This window comes from Pyrgilauda ruficollis, unplaced genomic scaffold (assembly GCF_017590135.1).
Source record: "Pyrgilauda ruficollis isolate IOZ18807 unplaced genomic scaffold, ASM1759013v1 scaffold35, whole genome shotgun sequence".
NCBI classification, from domain to species: Eukaryota; Metazoa; Chordata; class Aves; order Passeriformes; family Passeridae; genus Pyrgilauda; species Pyrgilauda ruficollis.
Genome location: NW_024524934.1, coordinates 2,225,222 through 2,249,569, shown reverse-complemented (window position 1 = coordinate 2,249,569; position 24,348 = coordinate 2,225,222). Strand labels below are relative to the sequence as shown.

The 24,348-nt window shown below is 37.4% G+C and overlaps 1 protein-coding gene across 7 annotated transcripts in view; it reads right to left on the bottom strand.

Moving 5' to 3' along the window:
* The window catches only part of FARS2 (phenylalanyl-tRNA synthetase 2, mitochondrial), a 233,022-nt gene that overhangs the window by 174,167 nt on the left and 34,507 nt on the right, over window positions 1-24,348 (bottom strand). For 5 of the 7 annotated variants that reach the window (XM_041475377.1, XM_041475372.1, XM_041475373.1 and 2 more), the window contains one exon: window positions 3,719-4,348. In XM_041475377.1, the coding sequence (XP_041331311.1) occupies window positions 3,719-4,330 (612 nt within the window). In that variant the 5' untranslated portion in view covers window positions 4,331-4,348. Of the gene's footprint in view, window positions 1-3,718; window positions 4,350-24,348 lie in introns of all 7 variants that reach the window. The other 2 variants (XM_041475375.1, XM_041475374.1) reach the window with 1 other exon arrangement.

The following is a 24,348-nucleotide window of genomic DNA, read 5'->3' as shown; positions in this document are numbered from 1 at the left end:
TTGTAACTAGAATATTTACTCTTTTCCCACTGCATCCTAACAAAAAAGTTTTCATTTCTACCATGAGCATTTCAATGGAGAATAAAGATATATCCCTACTACTTCTAGTACAAACAAGCCTGATGAGAGCATAATTTTTTCATCTAAACAACCTCGTATTGGCCTCCACTGGAACAAGGTTACTAAATTAGAGGAGCAATTCCTATGTTTTAGCATCTGTTCCCCTTAAAATTTATGTATTATTTAGTATAGACTATAAAACACCATATGAAGTCTCCTGCAAATGTGTAAACATTTTTTGTTATCAACTGAAATCTGTTCATTGACTGCCATTGGGTTTATATTGGCTCCCTCTTCTGGCTGACATGCACAAAGTGCAATGTAGTTGAGATTTTTTTTCTCTTTTCCATAAATTATGGACCTGCACCAAAGGCAATGGCATAGCACGGAAATAATTTCTCTTATAATCCACCTAGGAAAATTGGCCAGTTCAGATCTGAATACAGCAGTATCAAAATTGCCAATCCAAAGTACTAACCAAAAGAAAAAAAGGCATACACCACAGAAGGAAAAAAAATTCACACACCAATTAGAAGAAAAACAGGAATGTTGGAGGAAGTGAATACAAAAGGATATCTGGGGGTACTGTTTAAGAAGAACAGCTCATTTTTTGCTCAGAATTCTGAAGTAGATTTGGGAAGCTATTTTTGGTTTTAACTATTTATGTTAATCAGTTTCTACCTGTTCTTCTATTACATTCAGATAATAACCACCTAAAATACTTTTAAATATATTGAAAACATGTCTAAATGTATTTTCAGGTGTTCTTTGATAGCAGTCCAAGGACATTTTTTATGAGAATAAAATTTAATAACATTTTCTAAGCATGAATTATTCTAACTTTTAGCAATGAGTTAGTCCGGGAGATGGCAATTTCTTTAGTACTTTAATATTTACACTCATACTAAGCTGCAGAAATGCATCAGTTACCTGCCCATCTTTGAATTATAGATTACTTCTCTCTTTAAAAAGTAATCAACCAACCATCATGAAAAAATATATAGCCAAAAAACCAAATAGCTCACAAATATATCAGAAAAAATACTGTAAAATTGCCAAACTTAGTTTGTTTTTCCAGATCTTACTTCAACATACTGATTTTAAAATTGATATAAAGAATGATGATGAAGGCTTCCATCACAGGACAGGAGTTTTAACCTAGTCATGACTACAGAATTAGGTATTTGTAAAGGAGATTTACCTATGTACACCTATATTTTTTGTATCCTGACTAAAATTTCAGCTGAAGACAAAATGACTTTTTCCCCACACCTCCTAAACTGAGAACAAACATCAAATTCCTCTAAGCTCAAGTTATTATAAAAATCACTCTAAGCTTTTGTTTTTCTTCTGACATCTTCTTAGGTCTGTGGTCACTTACACTGAGAAGACAGTGAATGATAAATTTGAAAAGAAAAAGAACAAATTAGAGCAGCAAACTGACAACAGCATGTAAAATTACTGTATTGGCCATAACATGAAATGTACCCAGGGCTTGTAGCTAAGAGCTCTTTTTCCCTTGGTTCCAAAGATTCTGATCCTTTGTACTTGTGCAAATTTCCTCTCACCAGAGACTGAAGCCTGGTTAGGAATGAAAAGTCTGAGAGAAGGGTAACAGGCCCTGAGAGTCACATGTTTCTGCTCAGTGGGCTATAGCTCAAACTTGAGTATAAATAAATGAGTATCAGAGCATTACTCTCATGCAGTATTACCTCTATTTAGTCTTTGTTCTGCTCAGACAGTTCCTTCTGGAATTATTTAAATGTGGATTATTCTGAACAGGCAACCAGAATACAAAACACAGAAACAGTCCCCAGTGAAATTTCAGAATTGCACATTCATTTTTTCCACAAGGCTCTTATGATTAAGACTATAAAAAGGGGTGTATATTGAAACACAAACTGAAGCAAAAAAGGATGCATCAGATCATGCTCAGGTTTATAATTTTTTTATGTTGCCCATTAAACAACACTTTACAAATCATACACCACACCACTATTCTTTCTTCATCAGTATAGGAAGCTCCCCAGTAACATCCCAATTATTTTCTTGGGGAAAAAGAAACAATCTCCAGTGTAATGAATTAGATTGTTGAACACTGTATATTTCTAGATAGAATATGTCAGTGAAAACATTTCTGTAACTCTGTTCCCAGTTATTCAAATCCTATTATTCCTATTATTAAATTTATAGAGCTGAAAGAAATAGTCCATCATTAGGACCAAAATTTCTTAAGGGGTATACTCATAAACAAGTAGCTCAATGATTAGATCAATCACACCCAAGGTTGAAGAAATTTCATCCTGCAATAATGGTGATGTTATAATTTTGTGGCAAGTGAAATATTTCCATCTGAATGACTGAACTTCTGTGAAAGTGTAAAAAAAAATATTGTGTGATGAATAAAAATGGTTAAGGAATTGTATTTTCTTAATATAGTATTGTATACCATACATCCTGACTATATTCATAAATAGGCCTAAGGGAAAAGAACAGCAAACAAACAAGGCTGACGAAGTCTGAAGTATTTCCATTTTGTGGTTACCACAGCAGCAGCTGCAGGCTGGGTTCAGCCCCACACAGCTCTCAGGACACCTGCAGAGGCAGGTATGAGTTCAGGTATAAGTTCGCACGGGGTGGGAGAGTGCAGCACAGGCAGTATGAGCACCTTCCATCACGGAGAAAAGCAGTGTTCTGTGATTACCTTAGTTTTCCCTCAGGCATCCAAAGGCATCAGGCTTCTCTGCCAAGCTCCTGTCACCCGCTGGCAAGCACATTAAGAATGGTCTACATCTCAGTATTATTAGAATAAGCTAGTTTTAGTTATAGAACCGTGAATTTGGCAGTATTGCTACAAGCATACACAAATTATACAAATCAATTACTATTTGGAAAACAAACTGGCTTATATTTACCACTGATCAATGATGCAGCAGAGTACTTAATGACACCCAGGCATTTGCAGAGCATGCAAGCTGTGCCAACAAAACATATAAACTTAAGAGTCTTGGACATCAACTTAGAGCTTTTCAGCTGGTGCCTCTGGACTCTGATGGGTGCGTATGCATCACACACACATAAATATTGGCTGCAACAGATGAATCCTTCATTGCAGCTTTAGGATGAGTTGAAGAATGGAACAATTCCCTAGAAAATGACATTCATTTATGGCAGGTTGGCACTATTAAAAGAAAAAGACTACAGTGAAAACTGTACTTTGGAAGTAGCTGTAACAACTCACATCCAAGGAGTCCTTCAAGAATTAATTTGACAGAGATTTTGGTAAAGTGATCTCACCAGAAAAGAGTCATGACAGCAACAGAACTGAGTTGTGCAGATCATTAACTGAACAAGTTGTTTCATTTCAGATTGTTTCACTATGCTAGCTTTCAATAATATTGTCTTTCAATTTTTCACACTTTCCTATGGAATTTTATAGTTGTTTTCAAATTCAACACTTTCCATCTACATTTTTTGCAAATTAAAAATATTGCTATATGATAAATCACTTGATCTTTATCAATGTGCAGCATAACACTGTTGCTGCAACATGCTTACGTGCACAAACCTTGTTTATGTGGATGAAGTTTGCTTGCAGCAAACACAAGACCAAGCAACTTACCCAAAATGTCTTTCACCCCAGCTAGAGAATTCATACCTCATGGCAGGAGAAGAGGCGCACTCCCTCCATCTGATGGAAGACGGGGTAGTGGGTGTTATCGATCGTGTCTCGGCGGTACACATCTCCCACTGCCAGGAAGGCGTCCAGGCCAGAGTGTATCAAGTCCCACTGATGGGCTGATGTATGTGCTCTTAGCATGTGGTCACGATTCAAGTAATAGTTATCCTCTTTCCTTCTGCTGGCATGGTTTTGTGGAATAAGTAAACTATCAAAATTCTGCTGGACTGTAACCACTGGAGAAAGACCGTCATACACAGAAAAGAGCGGAGTCCCACGGCGTCCTAGGTAATGCTTGTAGAAGTGCTCCTTCACTTGCTCCTTGATTAGCCACAAAGGGTGATGTTTTCTGTTGTGCAAGTTCTTCCCCACCTTGGAAAGAATCTTCTCTGTGACATTGCTGTAGTCATCCTGAGGATAAGATTTACCAAGCAGTTCCACAGTATTTGAGCAGGGTGCACTGGCAGCAAAATCTGAAGGTACAGACTTGGATGAAGAATGCCTTGAATGGGTGGGAATTCCTCTTACTTTTGATGATAAAGCTGTTTTAGAATACTTAGCTACTCTCATGAATTTCCAGAGCATTGCCATTGTAAACTTTTTTATGATCTAGATAAAGAAAAGGAATTAAAAATATTTGAGTTAGGAACTGCAGTGTTGCTGCAGGAATTGCTATTATCTTAGGGATAGATAAATACAAATGTCTGCTTGATTAGTATGACAAAGTTTCCACTATAAACCACTCTTTTGACTTCAGAGGATGGAAAATACCCTTGTGGTCAAATTTCAGCTAGGATATTCAGCTAGGATATATTAGGCTTCTATTATATATTCAGTTATTAGGCTTCTGCATGACTGATAGTATTAATGACTCTAAACCTAGCCTGAACCCCATTCCAGATGATGATCTTTAAAGATAAATAAACATCAGACCTTCTTTGAAACACTATTTTTCATCCAATTAAAACATGTGGCAATAACTTAATATTACTTAAGAGAAACTCAGAAACTTAACAGTGCCCTTCAGCAGTCAAAACTCGCTTGTAACAAGCAATTAACTTATTGCTGTATGATCTCCGTTAGCAGAAGCTGCAGAACATGTTCCACATCTACCTGATGCATGAGGCACGCACTATGCAATCATTACTAATTCTTATTTAATGCCAGACAAAACCAGTTTAACCTTTCAAACTACTGAACCACTGTGAAAAAACAGATGGCCAAACAAGTCCTATATTTATATATAAACAGCTTATTAAATTCACATATGAGTATTGCACAAGATTCACCATAAAGACTGCATAAAGTCAGAACCAGTGTTAGGATTTTGCAGTGATCAAAAAACCCCTTTTTCCATACATTCCCCAGGATGGCTGTTTGCACAGCTTCCACGGCTGTACAGGGGAGGCAGGCTTGTCGGGTACCATGAAGGCAAAGTGATGAGATTCTTCAAGTTGTCTGAACTGAAGAACTCATTTCCCATCAAAGGGCCATCTTTACACATCCTTCCTGTTCACAGACAGGCTTTGTGCTTCATGTGTAAACAGCTGCATTCTCTGTAGAGCCCAAAGACAATTCCAAAACCAAAGAGTTTTGAGAGTGATGAACCTTTCAGTCCCTCCATATGCATAAGACCATTGTGAGATGAAAAATTACTTCAAAATCTATCATTGGGCTTCAGAAATATTAGCAAAGGTCCCAGTAAAATAATTAAGCATTAAAATTTGCTTATTATGTAATGGGAAAACAGAGGCATTAGAAGTTAAGGGACCAGGGAAAGACACCTGCTACAAACTGGCTTGTATTTCTCTATGAACCAAGAATTATAGGGCCACAGGTTTTCTGAGTTAAAAGAATTTTCTGTGAAAGTAATCTTAAAGAACTGGGGGAAGAAAGGACATAAGCAATAATAAATGCCCCACAGTCTTCAAGAGATACAGTCTTTAGGTTTACGCTATCTGGCTAGCTTTCCACAGGAATACAAGGAAAACAACTGTAAGTAGCAAAAAAACAAGGTGAGACTATTTTTCATACTCTCATGCTTCAAAATATGTATGCAAATGAACAGACATACTAGACTAGAGAGTCCCAAAAAAACAAATCTGTAAAAAGTAATGAGTATGGTCACATTTGGCTTTCTTTCTTCTGGCTTTTGTCTAGAAGTTTTCCATAGGTCTATTTCCTCAAGTCATTGTATCTCAATCAATCAAAGGCAAGTTGGGTAGACAGAAATTAATTCTGGTGGGGAAGTGTAAGATTACTGAATATTTGGTTTAATCCTTTTTCTGGTAGAATATCTTTAGAAATAAGTAACGGCTATAAATTTTATCTAGTTTTGAAACTTTTAAGAATGACTGCCTTTGGCGGGGGGGGCAGTTAATAGTTTACAAAGGTATTTCATCAAATTAGCTCTTGATCATAACTGAGAATGTTCTTCAATAAATGAATTCACACACATATCAGAAGCCACTATGATAGAGGCTAAGCAAGGGATAGTCTTACATTTTGAAAAGAGACCCCATTTTTCTGAAACATACATTCTCCTTCATGGAAAGTGAGTTCTCATTTTCAAACAGCTGCTTGAAATACCCAGTCCTAGTCAGATAATGAATTCAGCTTCCCTTAAGTAAATATCACCATCTGCCCATACATTTATTTCTCTAAAAACTTCAATTCAAAACTTACACACAACCGTAATGTACAAAAAAACTCCCATGAGTTTATCGTGATTCTTGTGATGCTCACTGCTTTCTTAAATATCATTCTTCTGAGAATCAGACAACCGTGTGAGAAGCTCAGCTTTCATGTAAACAGTTTTGATGATTATAAATTTATGGGAAAAGAAATAAGAACATGTACCACAGGTACAGGGGGGGAATTCTTGCTTGTTTGCTTAAGACTCATTATTTTTAAGGGAGACTCTAGTATATACATCTTCAAGGGCTTACCTGATTATATTTCAGTATTTGTAATGAGGAAGCGTGCTATCCGTTTCTGATAGTTCAGAAACACTCTTTTTTTTAAGCAAGTGATATATACTCCTCACAAGCTTGTACAGGAGAAAAACCCACAGATGAACCTGTATCAAGAGTTTTTATCTTAACATTATGCCTATGCCTTAAATAGTTGAATGGCATTATTACCTGTATTATTATTCTAATCCAAAGCAAAATTTGAGCAGTAAGTAACGTGAGCAATAAGAAAAGTTATATTTTTTTATGAGTTATCCAATGTCCAAGTACTGCAAACAACAGCGAGCAAGCACTAAATGTGCCCCTAACACGGTATCACCCAGAGTTCCAGAAACTCTGAAGTCCTACACCAACACTCTGGTGCTTCCCTCTCTCACCAGAGTCACGTATTCCTCTTTCACAGTCATTACAGAAAAATGGTATTGGACTTAGTTCAACTCAACTGGTCGATAAGTTGCATTTGGGCAGAGAACCACAGAGAAGACAGAAAATAAAATATGTTTACACTCTGCAGACTGTACACAAAATCTTCAAACCAAAGTAATGTTTACCAAGGCAGAGAGCAACACTGAAAAATAAAGACATCTCTTTACCTTTCTTCTAGCAATAAATACCTGGTGTTAAGAACACACTAATTACTTATGTTCTCTTACAATAAACAGAAATTAATGCATTTATGTTTATTTATTTCTGTCTATGTTTATCTAAATGTCTGAAAAAGCAGTTTAAATGTAGACTTTTCTTCCTTTATTTCCACCATGCTTTTCATCTGCCAGGGAAACAAAACTGTTTTCTGTGCACACTGACAAAACCTGAATCCCACAGCAAGGCCTGCCAGCCAGCTAACAAGAACAGCGAGCCAAACAGCAGCTGCAGGTCCTGTAGCTGAAAACAAATACATAAACGGGAAATACACATTGAACAACCACCACTGGCATCCACCACCCAAAGATGGCAAAGCCCTCCACCAGTATCACCAGCAAGTCCTGCACTCGAGTTTGACAGTGGCACTGGCTTGCAGCTGGGAGGCAACACAGGGCTTTGGATGCAGATGCAGGGTTTTGGAAGCAGGTTGCTCTGCTGGCAGCTCTCCATGGGGTTTCTCAAAGCTCTGCAGGTGAACATGCAAGCACCAGGGTCCACCAGCTCCTACTACACATGTCCTCATCCAGACAGCACCACTGATACATTCCAGGGTACCTCAGCAGCTCCCCTGAAGCTCCATGGGCTCAGGTTGCTGGATCTCAATCTCCATACTGAGATGTCCACTACAACTCTAGTCTTGGATAGGAATGACATCATACATTACGTTGTGCCAATATGCTTGGAACTACGCTTGCAGCTAGCACGTGCTTTTGAGCAGCTCCAAGGCAGACCAGAGGACAGGAGGTGGCATCCACGCCACCCAGGGTGAAGGCATAGGAACAACCCTGTCCATGCTGTGCATAGACCAGGCACAGATACGACCACACCTGCCAACACCAGCCCTCTATCACAGACACTGTGACATTCCTACAGCAGTTTCAATTGATGGGCAAGGCTCCTTCCTTCTCCACAGAAAACCAATCATCCCCCATGCAGCAGCCCAGCAGACATTACACATGCTGAACTACACCACAGTCAGGAGCCTGACAACAGGGAAATAGCAGACAGAATACATCAGACAAAAAATACCATGGTTTTGGAGCACATGCAAAAGGCAGTTTGATTTGATAAGGGATCATACTGCTGTACTGTTAAGGAATGTCCTTTCATGTCTAAATCCAGGTTTCCATGTCAAAGTGCAGCAAGGATTAAGACAGCATTATCACAGCTGCAGTGGTATTTGTCACAATTCTCCACTACCCAGCTGAGGCTTAGGAAAGAATCGTAGACTCAGTGAAATTCCTCCTTACACCTGCTTTGAAAAAGGAGGAGAAAAGAGGGGTAGTTTAGCAGCTCGCAATGAAAGGAGACAGTGCTGTGCACCAACATTGTTTCATTCACTCACCTCTCCTGTAAAAGTGGAAGAGGGAGATGGCTCCTGAGAGCCCAAACGGGCCAGCTTGTGGGGCCATTTGCTCGGTGTTTGCATCTGTGAGCCAAGGGCACCCTCGCTCCTGCTGACCGCTTTTCTCTCTGCCCTGTGCTTTTTGCAGCTTACGGCTGCAGAAACACAGATGGGCTACTGCATACATAAACCCAAGTACATGACGGGTTTGAAACCAAAATTCTACAAAGATGAGAGTCTGTCTCCTATCCAAGAATAGCTAATTAATGCAAGACTCTGAAGTGACATGGAAAATGTTAGAAAAGTTGGGCTGCCACCATTTTGTGATGTGACAGCTTTTATCTACCGTATGTGTGGGGAGGGGAGTTCAACCAACATAGCATATGTTAAAACAAAAATTATAAACATATGTTAGGCTGCTAAAATTGGACATTTACCAGTCTGCTTAGCAATTTAGCTAAGCATTGAATTTTAGTTTTGAAAACTATGTAGGCTTACGGCAGCAAATATCATTGTATTGCCATGACCATATCTGCCTTGCATAGGATACAACATAAACTATTTTGCATGCAAAACTAATAACAAGCTTGGATTTTTTAATGCTCATTTTAAAATGATGATACATTGTTGCATACCAGAACAGACTTCTACTGAGCATACTGGATTTATATAACACACACAGACTTCTGAAATAGCCTTATGGATAAATTAGAATGGATCCATTTTAGAACCTGACCTTCCAAGGGCAGAATATTATCAGATATCCCTGATGATGGTGAAATGCCATTAAAGTGCTTCATGAACTACAAAGCACTGGCAAGATAATATAGCTTTCAAGTATTTGGCTCTTAATTTTTTCATGTTCTTGGAGTTCATCTAGTTAATAATCTGTCAGTAAGTCCCAAAAACTCACAGAATAACTTTTTATTATTATTTTGTTATTTTTCTTGACTGAAGCAAAAATATGTCATAAGCTGGCTGGCTGTCTGCCATATATAATGGTGATACATTAATCACGATGCCACCTTCGGCAACATTCTGAGGCTTGCAAGATTGAGAGAGAAACCTAAAAAACCTTTCCTGGGATAAGGCATGATACTGCTTTCTCTCAGTGCTACATATAAGACCTTAAAAATGAAAGGTATGAACAATCATGCTCCTTTTCTATTAATGCAGAAGATGCTGACTGTCTGCACAAAGGCCAGCATCTCGTTGCCTGTCCTACGCACATGAGCACCTGGAGGCAAGCACAGAAAATACAGCCCACACTGCTGAGGCACACCTTCAACCACCTGCACCACTCCCTCGGGACTGCAAGATGGCCAAGATAACCACAGTGAGCAGCAAGTGTTTGCAGAAGGGAACGTACCTCTGGGCAAGCACCCATTTCAAAACATCTTGCATCATCCCTTGAGTTCAGTCACCACCCAGCTGCAGGCTAGATACTGCAAATGATGACAAAATGCTATGCCCACTGCAAAAGTTTCAGTGCCCCAAGCGGGCCTCCAAAAGCTGCTGCAGGGCTCTGGTTTCCTTGCTAAACAGTGTCACTCCAGGATTGTTTTGTTTTATCCATAAGTTTCCCACTAACAAAAAGGATAATGCTTCCAGACATGATTCAAGGCAAGTAAAATGCATTTCCATAGCCAAAACCCTTGCAAACTCTTTAAGCTGTGCTGCCAACTGATATGAGACCATTTCAAAGACTCATATAATCACATTTCAAGACAAGTTATAGAGAATGTGTTTTAAGCAATTCAGTAGAGTATCCACACACTGGATTTTGTGATCAGCAAGCTAATCAGGTACATCAAATTGCTGAATTATTGAGACAGCATATAATTTTTCAAAATATAAAGGTATGCAGCATAAATGACATTGGGAGCTAAAGACCAAAAGCAAACAAATTCAGACTTCTGGGTGGGTAGAAAGGTGGAAAATTCTCTAACACACAAAATTCAGAAGTATACAGTATACAGCTATTTTCATTTGGACTTAAACAGATTAATAAAAACAAAATAAGCAAATTCTGACAAAATAAACTATGGTTGGAAAAAGAAATTACATATATGCATGACAGAAGATTAAACTAAGGAACATCATCAGAAACAATATCTGGTTTTCTTTCATTTATACCTTTTTTTTTCTGCAAAAACTAAAACAGAGTTTGTTATTTACTGAAGAAATGTCAATAAGGCCCTTTAGTGGTAATTTTAAATAGTGCATGATGACTAAGGCACACAGAACTACTAAAAATTAAACAGCTGTGACCTGATCTCCTGCCAGCATTCCTGCACCCTTCCTTACTTCCACAATGGGACAAAACATCTAATAGTCAATGCCATATTTTAAGGGAAAATCCTCATTACACAAACATATTTTGAATACATTACATTACAAATTATAGACTGTGAAAAGGCAATGCAAAAATTATTCTTAAATATTCTCAAATGTGTCTACTGCCTTTACATATACCCATTTTTTAAGGAATGCAATCTGAAAAAATACTACCTTTGGCTGCTGAGGGAATATTCTTTTCCCAATGCCTTGAAAATGCTGCCAAACAGCATTCTCCATTTGTAAATAACTGTCAGATGAAAGGGACAGAGACACTTAAATACCTATAAAATCCTCACTGCCAGATTATCACTATTTCTTCGGCCTTCTTTTTTCCTTCTGCAACTCATTATCTGTATTTTTCTTACAGATGCATACACCATCAAGTATTTTACTCCTATAGAGTTTCATATGAGTAAAAATAAATTTGTTTCAAAATTAAATATTAGCAATATTATGTGTAGGGGGGTACTTTCTTAATTTTCACTGATTAGCTACACCATTTGAGCATAATAAACTTTAGAGACCTCATCCTGCCTTAACAGGAAGAGGGAGTAATACCTTTTTTAAAAAAAGGTTACTCAATATCAAGAATGGAACACAAGCAGACTTGGTAACAGTGCAAAAGACAGCAGGGAAACCAAATTATTTAGATGGGACATGCCAGAGGAGGCAGCTAACATCAATCACTAAGTTCATCCACAAATGAGAGTCTTCAGCTTTACCTGCAGTATCCCCTTAGTCTGATTCTAATTCCATTCTTCCAGAGAACTGGGGAAATCTATGACTTTCCACAGATCTCCAGATGCTCTCCTTAATAACACCCTAGCCAACATGGTATAGTTAGAATAAGTTAAGTATTACTATAAAACAGCAAGCATAATTGATATTTTAGACCAGGAGTTATTTCATGGTTGTAACAGGCATGTAATCAACAGTATTTAAATCAAACAAGACTTTCTTAGGATGTTACAACTCTAAGTAGCAGCAGGAATATTGTAAGTTTTGTATCATATCAATTTTCTGTCACATCAAGCTTTAAAGAGATCAGTTTCATAAATTTGCTATCATCTTAAGCCAAAATATCACCAGAGATCCGCACCTCAGACCTAGCTGCAATATGAACTTGGTCTCAACGCAAGCTCTAACTCAGCTGTGGTATCATTCCTTGGTCTGTCTCTGTTACAGAAATAATGAAAGTGTGAACAGACAGAGCCTTTATGAGGACTATGTATATTTCAACAGCCAATCAAAACGAGAAAGAGACAAATATCTCTACGGATTTCCCTTCAGAATCAATAAGTGTCACAGACTTCAGGATGGAGAAAGAAGAGAACACGTGGATGTTTGTAGTGGAGACTCCACTGCAGTACAGCACCTCCCAGCTGGAAAATGCATGGTCACATGTGAACAAATAAGTCATCCCTAGTTTGAACTGCACCATCTTCATTTATGTGTCATGGGCTCTGACAAAGCATTTAAGAAAAAGATTAGAAGGCTCCTAAGGAAGGAACTACATTTCCCTGCCTGGGGCATACCACTTGTCTGAGGTTGGTTGGAACAGGACTGAAATATTAATGAGTAAGCCATTTGTCAAGAAAATTATGCAAGAAAACTTGGCAGCCATACAAAGGGGTTAGCAATAAGATACCAAGCTAGGGTAGTGCAACTAAGCACTTGAAAGAGAAAACAGGAAGGAAAAAAATTTAAAATCACTTTCATTTGCCTGCCCACCTTCATAGGCTTTGGAAGAAAACGGTAAATTAATGAGTAAAACATCACACTCAGTAATAACAGGTACTAACTTCAAAAATTGACTATGAGCTGCTCTAGGTCTAGAATTCATGTTTTTAGGTATTGATTCCTTCAAGACATTTCTCCTAGTGATATTCTTTGCAAATAAACTTGCTTACCAGGTAGCATGTGAGCTAAAAGGTGTTGTCATGACAGAAGCCACTTCATTATTGAAAATTCACATAAGTAAACAGGAAAAAAAAAACTATTCCCACAAGGGAAAGACACACAAAACCAAAAAAGCACACTCTTCTTGAGGTTTCCTCACAAATCATAGTGAAGAAAAGCAAAGACAAAATTGTAACCACTCTGTCAAATCAGATGTTAAAATCTATACTCTCTAAACAGACTGAAGACCTAAATCACTTCCAGGAGTTTCCAAGTATAATTTCTCCTTAAGAGGAACTTGCAAAAGAAAAAGATTGAAAACACTTCAGTCAGACTCCATTGTTTCATATTTATTTTTAATTTTTATATATTTATCATGTAAGTATGTTTTAGAGCCAGGTACACTATAATTTTATATAGCACTCCTGATATAATAAATTTGAAGGCTTAGTTTTTAAGTAGACAGTGCTAGTTTTTACTGAAAGCAAATCTGAAAAGCATCTAAAGAATCACAGTATATTGAAAACTAATCTAAAATTTGCATTAAATATGATGATTGTCAAATAAAGCAAATTAATAATTTATTTTGGTTTACCAAAACCTAGCCATAGTCACCTTGCCAAATGTTAAGCACATCCAACAATGTGAACCATAGGTTTAATCACTATTGACACCAATTGGACTCCCTGACATACACAGAACAGTGTGATGCAGCAGCATTTAGACTTCCATTAAGCAGCACTCTTCTTTTCCAAAGCATATCTCTGCATAGTATCTCAAAGTGCTTTTCAGCCATTAACCAGTTAAGCTCTACAGTATGCCCATGGGAAAAGTATTGCATTATTTATACCCATTAGTGCAGCAGTTCCCAAGTCAAAAGCACTGTATTTTAACATCCTGGCTTTCACCTTTTTTTTTCCCCAAATTGTTTTGACTATATTGCCATTTTTCTCTGTGTTCAGAGTTTTTTTGTTGTTTGCAATATCATTTTATCAAGTTTAACAAGGATAACTGCTACTGTGAACAGAATCAAAATGCTTGAGAGCAGCCTGCCAGAACTGCCCATTAGGAACCACACTGAACAGCTCAGAAAAAGTAAGATATTCTTACTGAAACAATCTTCTCCTTGAATGTGCAGATTTTTAAGGTTTAAACCTACATTCCTCAAGCAAGAATTACAGAGCCATTGCCCTGCTTGTATTGTGGCTCAAACATCAATGTTATTGTAATTACAATTATGTTCTTAGTATGATCAGGAGAGAACAACTGTAGAGGTAGAAGACATTCAGGGAGGATGGTATAGGGAAGGTATATAAATGAAGCTTTATTGAGACAAACAGGGAAATGCAAAACTGGGTGGACTCACCATTGCTACTGTGCCTGCTCCATGGCAGGGTTGGCCTAAAACCCAGCATGGCATTCACAAATTGTCATCTTCTAGATAGGATTTCACCTCTCGCCACTATGTTTACCAAAACCAAGGACAGCCTTTACTTCAATGAAGACATTATATCATAGAAGCACAGAATTATTAAGGTTGGCAGCCTGTTCCAGTGCTCTGCCACCTGAAACATAAAGAAGTTCTTCCTCATGTTGAGATGGAACTTCTTTTATTTTATGGCCACTGCTCCTCATCTTGTCATTGGGTAACACTGAAAAGAGTCTGGCACCATCCTCTTGGCACCTGCCTTTTTGATATTTACATGCATTAATGAGATACCCTCTCAGTCTTCTCTTCAGACTAAGCAGGCCCAGCTCCTGCGGTCTGTCCTCACAAGAGATGCTCCAGACCCCACATCATCTTTGCGGCACTCACTGGAACCTCTCCAGGAGCAACTTGTCTTTCCTGTAGTGAGGAGCCCAGAAATGCACACAGCACTCCAGATGTGGCCTCACCAGGGCTGAGCAGAGGGGCAGGATCATCTCCCTTGACCTGCTGGCCACATTCTTCCCAATGCACCCCAGGATGCCATTGGCCCTCCTGGCCATGAGGGTACTGTTGGGTTATGGTCAACTTGCCATCTACCACACTCTGTTTGTTGCTGACCTCTTTTGGGAAAGTGTCATACTGTACTTAACCCCACTGCTGTTTTTGCCTCAGCGGTTTTGCAGAGTGAATCGTGTCAGCCTCCCAGTCCAGCCAGGGAAAAGAGAATTACATGGGCGGGCGGTTGTCTCTCTGTATCACTTGTGAGAACTAACAGAGTCATCTGAGATTCAAACACAACACATAACATGATCCAAGGCAAGCAATTAAGAGTCTTTTAGTCATATTTACCAGTAAAAACCTGGCCAAAAGCCACAGCACACCATCAGCCTTATGATTTGGCTCTGCAGGGGCCAAAACGCTTGATGCCAGCCTGGAATAGCAGCCAGCATTTGCTGACCAGCTCAGCAGAGCTCACACAAAGCCCACAAGAGCTTCGGAGTAAAGGAAAAAGAAAAGCAAACCTCACCAATGTCACGAAACAGGCAGAGGATGTCTACTACACCATGCATTGTTACCACTACAGTAGCCCTTGAGTCCAGGAAGACTAAAGACAAAATATGAAGATATAGCACAAGAAAGGGAAATTGTCATGCCTGGTGCTGTCAGCAAAGGCAATCCGAAAAAAAATGTGAGGCCACTAGTGACAGGAACCACATAAAAGTGCTAAATAATCCTACATTATAATCTTTACAATGACCAGTGGGCAGAGGAAAACCAAATCCACAGTGTAATTTAAAAGCATTATAATATGCTCAGAAACCAAATCATTATTGAACAGAGATGTAGGTCTCAGTGTGCAATAAGGTGGGAAACAACGACTTGCTGAGACCAGAATCAACTACATGGGACCTCAGAAGGGCACAATGAATTATCTTTATGGTAAAAAGGTATGGCCACAACCCCTCTCCCCCACATAAATAAAAAACCAAAAGACTACTACTACAATAAGTTGCAGGTAAGCAAAATCAGGTTTTATTTAACAAAGAAAAACAACCAGCATCTACACAACACCTAACTCAGCCACAGATTTATGATGTGTGCCAATATTTTTTCACTACAAAACTTTCATATTACGTTCCTGGAATTCCAGGGATCACTGCCCACAGCTAATAAATAAAAATGACTGTTCAGAATTGTTTTCTTCTTGGTACCTGCTAGCTCAAAGGTACAATTTGCCAAGTATAGACTATCACATAAGCAACAATAGGACTGACTCTGTTTTCATTTTGGGGGTATTTTTCTCTGTAGTTATTATCTTATTTGGTCTTAAAAATATTACTTTATTTTCATACTACTACTCTACATATACTCAAAGAATCAAAATATTTACAGGAAATTTGTCCAGCTTACAATATGATGTAACAAAATCTGACCTAGCATAGCACATCATCCCACTTTCTATGCAGCTTTAAAATGAGTATTGGATGCTCCTTTTGAGACTAAGTAGACAAAATCATATTTATCACGTCTGATGAACCTAATTCATCTACAAAACTACTGAACGCCCAAATGTGAACATGCAATTTTTTCAAAAATAAGGTAAGAAAATTGCAACAATTTCTATGCGTAACTGCACAACAAACATCTAACTTCGGTACCTCTAAATTAAATTTGCACGTGGCACTTTCATATTTGTAAACTTACAAGTAAACATTTCCAGTTGTTTACATGTTTCTACCCCACCAGCCAAGGATGAAAAGTCTCAGGATGAAGGTTTTTTAATTCTGAAAGTAAAAGCTGCTATCCTGGACCTTTCTAGCATTTAATTTCTGCCATTCCAATGCACTTACTGGCATCTGGGCTAGTAACTCCCCTTTTCCACTTCTCTCTGTCATCTGCTGGGAGACACAGAAATAATTAGACTGACTCAAGCAGTTCTGATTGCTTTCAGTGTGCGGTTCACTTCTTGACACCAGAGAGAGGAGTTGTGATAAATAAGGATCAGTAGACTGGATAGGAATGTTTAAATTTTCTTCAAAGCTGAAAAGCAATGCCACAAAAAAAAAAAAATGAACTTTTTGTTTAGGGCAAGTTATTTCGCAAAAAAAGTTGAGTGAGTTTATTGTGTAGCAAAGTTTACCAAAGAGTTGTGAAGACGAGAATTTAAACAAAATGAAACTAAAGTCAGTCTTTTCAGTTCTCATTTACTTCTTACTAGAAGCACAGCTCAAAGGAAAGGAAAGCAATCAAGGCATGATGTTAACATTTCAACATCAGTTAAAGAAGAATTACATCCAGTGGAGGGGTCTTCAATCACAGACTGTTGCAAAATCTTACATAAAATACACCGTTACAATCAGCACCTCTGATCATAATTACAGGACAAGATCAAATACTGTGTACAGGCAGAAAAATAATAATGATAAAAAATTACCACCTCTTGCTTCCAGGCTGATGCTATTTAATTAAGATAGAGGTAGAGGAAAGATAGTTTCCTGCATTATCATTGCTGTCATAAACCTGTTGTGGGCATTCAGTCTTCTTTAGCAGTACATGAATTTAAGATAAAATAACTAAAAAGCACTCAATAAGACTTACTTTCCTTAAAGTCTTCAAGCCAGCTTCTCCTCACAGCAGAGTAACAAACCAAGGAAAGCTCTTCTAATGTCTCTTTCATACTTTCAAATTACATCTCTGCTATTATGGTTAATTGAATACCACATAAAGTGGGTAAATCATAATGTTTGGTCAGAAAAACAAGAGGCAAATTCCAGCAGTCTTTTAACCTGATGGGCTTTTTGTATCACTTTGTACAAGTTTGTTGTAAATGGCAAAGTAAATAATAGAAATATATATTGGTGTGTCTAGTGATGACATATATCCACACTTAAGGCTGAAATTCACCACTTTGAGAAGGGTGGCACCCAACTCATTGCCAGGTTCAGCCTTGTAAAGATAACTACAAAATCATGCACATTTCTGACACCTGAATCCTGCCCTAGATGGATCTCACACAGCAGGAATTTGCAACTTAAGGCCTGAACTCAAATCTGTTTACTGAGAACTTTAGAACACAGTTTTACATACCAGGTACTCTCAAAAATATCTTGTGTAAATAAAATTATATCTTCATAAGAATGCCCTGCATTCAACTGTTCAAATAATTACCATGTTCATCTCCATCCTAAAGGTATCCACACTTTACTCAATTTAAGTTCCATGTGCATCAAATTTAGTGCAGTCAGTACAACCACCATGCAAATTTCTATTATTTCACTCAAAACCCACAAGTTTATCATTAGCAATTTGTGGGCAATTAGCGTAAATACCAGCAGACTTGGATGTATCTTAATTAGTGTTTGCTTCAATTCCACAGGCAAACAAGAAATCATCTGCAGTAAGAATACCAATGACTTTACGTCTAGCTGTAGTCATGCTGCTGTGTTTGGCCCTCTCTCTCGGGGAAAAAAAAAAAAAAAAAAAAAAAAATTTACATAGAACTCTACATATTTTCCAGATTTTCCAGTATGTCACATAATGCCTTCAGGACATACAATTTACTCCAGGACATAGTTCTTCCTATAGATACAAATGACACAAAACACACACCAGTGAAGAAGTGGAATATAAGTTCTGAAACAAAATACTATGCTTTGATATTTGAAAGGATACTTTCATATTTGTATCTTCTATAGCAACTGTGATCTGCATTGTTATAAGCATCCAGTAACTACAGGAGTCCAACAGAATTGATTATTAAAGCTACTAAAACAGTTACAGAATATCCTTTTCTGACCATTCAACTATTGGCAAATAGGTAGCTACTAATGTGCAAACAAGCACCTCCAACTTTTCTTTTCATGCTATGAGACCATTTAGCAAAAATCAAATCTTGTTCTGCACTTACTACTCCCACTTCTTATGCACCATCAGATCATTGAAAAATTCAGCTTTTATTCTATCCCACTGAGAAACAGTGGGGAAAAGGTAGCACAGGCCAGAAACCACAAGATTCCTAATTTCCCTTCTATGCTTTCCAGCTGGCATTACCAAAGAAAAGGCAGCTGACTCCCCAACACATGCTTTCTCATAAGCAGGTGTTTTCTACAGAAAACTACTAGTGAATGAAGGCAAAATCTAATTTTTATTACCCCAAAAAAATCATTAATAGCTCTCTGTCAAACACAAGATGGTTTGCTGAGTGGGTTTTAGCAAGGATCTGAACTTGGTCCAGTTTCAGAGAGTATTTCCATTAGCAACCTACAGAACTGAACAGAGGACATGCTTAAATCTGCAGATCAACACGAGCAAACACTGCAGGTATGCTGGATAACAGGGCTGGAACCCAAAATCATTCTGTCAACCCAGAGAAGTGCTCATAAAAATAACAGAACAATTCATCAGGGGCAAGCACAACTCTCCATACTTTGTCAAAGCCAGCCGCACACCGACAGCAGAGCAAATAAACTGCTAGACAACACTTTCTTCAGAGGGGAATCAGGGCTTGTAACAGACCATGAGCTCAATAAATGTTCAAAATGGGACTCAAAAAACAGGAAAGAGCCATCATATGGTTATATAAACACGAATATATACCACATAAAATAGAAAGCATTCCTGTTTAGCAGGAAGGAACAAATAAGTGAAATTTTTGGCATAACCTCTCAAAAAATACAAAACAATTTTCGAAACAATACAAAAAAAAATACAAAACAATTTGAAGTGTCCAAAGACAGCAGGAGAAATTACAAGTCTCAAAGAAAGAATTATGTAGAAAGACTGAATATACTAGGACTATATAGCCAGAGAGGAAACAAATTAAAGGCACTTTCACCATCATTGTCAGATCTCAAAGAAGTAGAACACTTTTTGGATTAACCTTGTCTCCACTGCACCCCAGCTAGGGCATGCAGCAATTCACCTACCAAAACTAAAGTTCAAAAAATTTGTGTAAGTTATAAGGAGAAGTCTTTCTACAAATACAGTGACATGCTGTAAGAGAGGGCTTGTGCAGACCCTATTGTAATTTTATTATTTAATGCAGATTTCTAAACAGCTGGGCTAAAAAGAAACAGGTGTAAAATTCAACCTGCTTTGGGGGCCAGATTAGTCACTATCTCAAGGTCTTTCCAGTCTTATTGTGGTTTGTTATAATTTCTGTGATCATTATCACAATTTTTTTAATTAAGCACATATTAAGGGCTTATTCCTTAGAGGTCTAGCCAAGTCTTTATTTCAGTAGCAGTTTTAATGGTGCTCATGGCTTTATGCCAGTTATATTGCTGAAAGCTTAGCAGGTGATGTATTTGCTTATAGGCACTGCCATATTTTATCCATCTCAGCATCTATTTAGTAAGTGCTTTAACATTCTAGAGTATGGCAGGTGCTATATAAAACACAGCATTTTTTTCCATATTTTATTCTCCTCATTGGCATTCCTGCTCTCAGATTAACTGGCAAAAGTACAAACATTCACAGCAATTTTTAAAAAGAAAGTTTGAGCGCTCACTGACAGCCACAGTTAGCTCTGTACTATCAGTAAACAAAACACAGCAACACTGTTCCCTATTACAACAAAATCTCTCAGGAGTTTTTTGTATAGATGGAAATATGATGGTAGACAAACTGCAGTGGCCATTTAGATACCAGCTGCTAATTGTGTGTTGGAACAACGCTATCTGGTTTACTTAAAATGCATTATGGTGGTATTTCAATTATTCCCTTCATCTTGTTTCATGGCAGAGGATAGGCAGGGAAATCCATATGGATTAGGCTTTTCCATTCATAATTTCATGCTACTCTTGTAGGATTTCTAGGTGGTCTAGGTAAAAACTTCTGCTGAAATTAATGGATTATACCAGAAGCAAATATGGAAATCATACTGAGCTGACAAGATACTATTTTTACTCCATTCTTCAAACTGCAGTCATATGTATTGCAATGTTTTAACTTCTTTTTTTGGTATTCCTTCATACAGAAGTCATCATTTCCATTACTTGGGTTCTTGAAAAACTTCTAATTTCTCTTCAGTCTTGTTTTAGAGAATAAGGGGATTGAAACTGAATACAATACTCAAGAGGCAATATTTCAACTGATATTACCAAAACATAAAGTAACTTTGGGAAGGTCATCTCCTCCTATCCCAATGCTCTTCTTTATTTACATTTCAACTTGACTGCACTCCTCATTGCAGTGAGATTAAACATTAAGCACAACACAAACCTGTATGATGCCTGTGACTTTACTGCTTGGAGAACTTGAAAATAAGATATTTCTCCTTTTCTTAAAGCAACAAGGTTTTTAATTTGTAATTTGTTACTCCAACACCTCTAAGCAGATTCACATAGAAGTGCAAAGAACATACTTGAATTTTATTCACAATGGTTTCACTTTTGTCTGTCACTATAATATATGAACAGAAATGTCTCCCAACTAATTATAGCTGATATTCATACCCAAGAGATTCAGAAACAATGCTTCACTGTCAATACTATTTTATCTCAGGGCAAAAAAAGAAGGTAATACAGGTGAACACTGTCAGAAGCAGAGGAAAAAAAAAAAGTTGTTTTCCTTTATCTATCCTGTGCCATTAGGCAAAAACCCTTTTTTTAACAATATGTCACTTGAGTTGCAGATGTGTCCTATGGAAAAATGCTCAAAACCATGGAAAAGTTGTGCAAGATGTCAGATAACCGGTATGGGCCAGTCCATTTAGTATTTTTATGTGTTTCAAATATCTAGAAGTCATCTGAAGACAAATTTTAGGAACAGCTGAAAAATTTAAAAATCTAATTCCTAAGGTGGAATTCTTCTAACTGCACATTACAGAGTGCTCCTCCCAGTGAGGAGAACATTTCAGGGTGCACTTCTATATAATCACAGAATCTACTACACTAGGAGCAAAATTACTAATCTAGAATCTTACCAATAACAGCAGAGAAGGTCAAGGCAAGATAAAGAATAGGATAATAGGCCCTCTTTTAAAGCAGCTTGGAATCAACTTTCCTTTTTTTTTTTTTTTTGTAAAGAAACCAAGTACAGAAAAAAATTTTAAACTCCCAAGCATGAAAAATCCCACATGAATATTTAATGCATTTTGCAGGACAGAGAGCTCCACAAGAGACTTAATAATAAAATATATACATTAGCACACATAACCTTTCCTTGAATGAAGCCAGATGAGTGGAAACTAACAATGCAATCAACAGCATCAAAAGCATTTCCAATATGCTCTCTAAAATGTTTTTGTCTCTTCTCCTGGTAGACCTACCACTGATCATTCCATCAGAAACACAAACAGAACATGAAGGGTGTCCATTGCAAACATATCCAGAAGAGAAAACAATCCCTTTCTCACCTCCACTCTATCAGTTCTGTGAAGTAGAACAGCCCTTTTTTAAATTGCATATACCAGTGACAGAAAAGCAGCTACTTGGCAAGCAGCTTACTTCCTGACTGCTAAAGCAAATGCCTCAGGAATGTTTTGGATTTTTTTTTTTTTTTTTTTTAATTTATAACCATGAAAGTTAAGGCTTTCCTCTTCCAGAGTTATTCTAACTTTTAGAGCAGGACAAGCAACATAGCATTATAATCATGTTTATAATGTTTTAAATCATTAATCTGTTTTTAAATAGCACATTTTTCATATGGGAGAATTATCAGCTTTCATCCACTGCAGAGCACATGTTTTTTTATTTCCTGTAAAGTTTCCTATAAACTGCAAAGTTTCAAGGCACTAAATCTTTTCAAGGCACTTTGTTTAGATACTGAATTTTACTACAAGTAATACTTACAGGCTTTTTATACATGTATTAAAATAGCTTCTTTTTTGACTATATGCAGGCATGAAATAACTAAAGAGTAGATTTACAGATGCAGAAAATGAAAACTACCTACAATAAAAATGAAAAACCCCTAAACTGTTAGTAGATAAACTTTTCTGTAGAACATTTTTGGTGCACTGTATATCAAACTCAATGGTGAGTGTACAGCATAAAATTTTACTGATAAGATCTTAAGATTACTACTTATGACTCACAAACAACAACAGTTGCCATACAAAATACTGTATAGAAGTGATGCTAAAACTTGCAGACTTTATGATGCAAGTCATCACCATTCTGCTGAATAATATCTTAATTACATATGTCATGCTGTGGGCACTTCTTCACAGGTCACACAGGACCTTAAATCTCCCTGAATTTCCATTTGATAATCAACCATTCCCTTTTTCCCCTGCCAAGTCTATCTTGGCATCATCTTAGACTCCACTTGTTTTTCACTCCTTCCTTTAAAATCATAAACCCTCTCAGCTCTGCTCAGCATGTCAATGCAGAAAGCTTCCATGGCTACTAGCACAGGGTCAAAATGAAGCTAATTTTATACTCAAGAAAAATGGAGCTCTGAGTAATAAAATTTCTAAACCTTGTGAAATCCCAAAGAACTTAAGACTCACCCTAAAGTCTTCTCGTATCAATCTTTGGACTGTATTTTAATTACTGGAGTTTCAATTAGATTCATACTTGATTCTACTGGAATACAAGCTCAAAGACAAACCTGAAGAAATCATCTTCCTACAATTTTTTGCCTTAAGTGATGTACACATTCTTTTAGGGTTTTTTGGCCTCTGCCTGGTGAATTCATGTAAAAATTACATAACAATTCAACAGTTCAAAGGTTTTATGGAAAATCTTCTTTTACCAATTCCTTAAGTAAATTTCAGTACAGTAAGAACAGGAACCTGGAGGGAAAGAAAGGAAGGGGATTGGCCTTCATTTGACAAATCTGTCACAAACACCTTCTCCCCCTCTTGCATCTCCTCATTTATTTATGTGAATGAACTGCACAGAACAGCCACACTGATTTTACCAGCACTACTGCTACTGAAAAGGTCTAACCCCCAAAAGACATACTGACGGATCATGAAGCAGCATTAGTGCTGCAGAATAATAACAATTTACATTAAAAGCTGACAAACTACTCGTTCAATAAAAACTGTTCATTTCCCTTTTCACGCACTTGTTGAAAAGCGCCAGAGCAGAGTTTAGAACAGTCTTTTACCATCTGAATAGCAGCTGTTAATTTAATCAGCTCAGTTCATCCTGCATGTCAAACTTGGCTGCACCAATACCATCAGTATTGAACATGTCTGTAGAAAATATATCTGTTTAAAAGCGTATCAGTTAATGGCTTAATAAAAGTAGTCAGCAAAGCCAAAGGCCTTCTGTTTGTAGAGGAAATTAAATAATCAAGTTCTACATAAAGCTGTAAGCCACATGTCCAAAAATTTTTAAGAATCACTTTCCAAATTAAGTCCTCATTCCCTTCAGGACCTCCATCATTCAAATGCATGAAGGCATGACTGTGTGTATAGGAACACACTAGCTAGCAGAGTCATTCAGAAGTCATTTTGAAAGGACAACCAGGTTACTGGTTTGTAAAATAACAATTTATGTTTGCTCTATCTCAAAAAAAAACA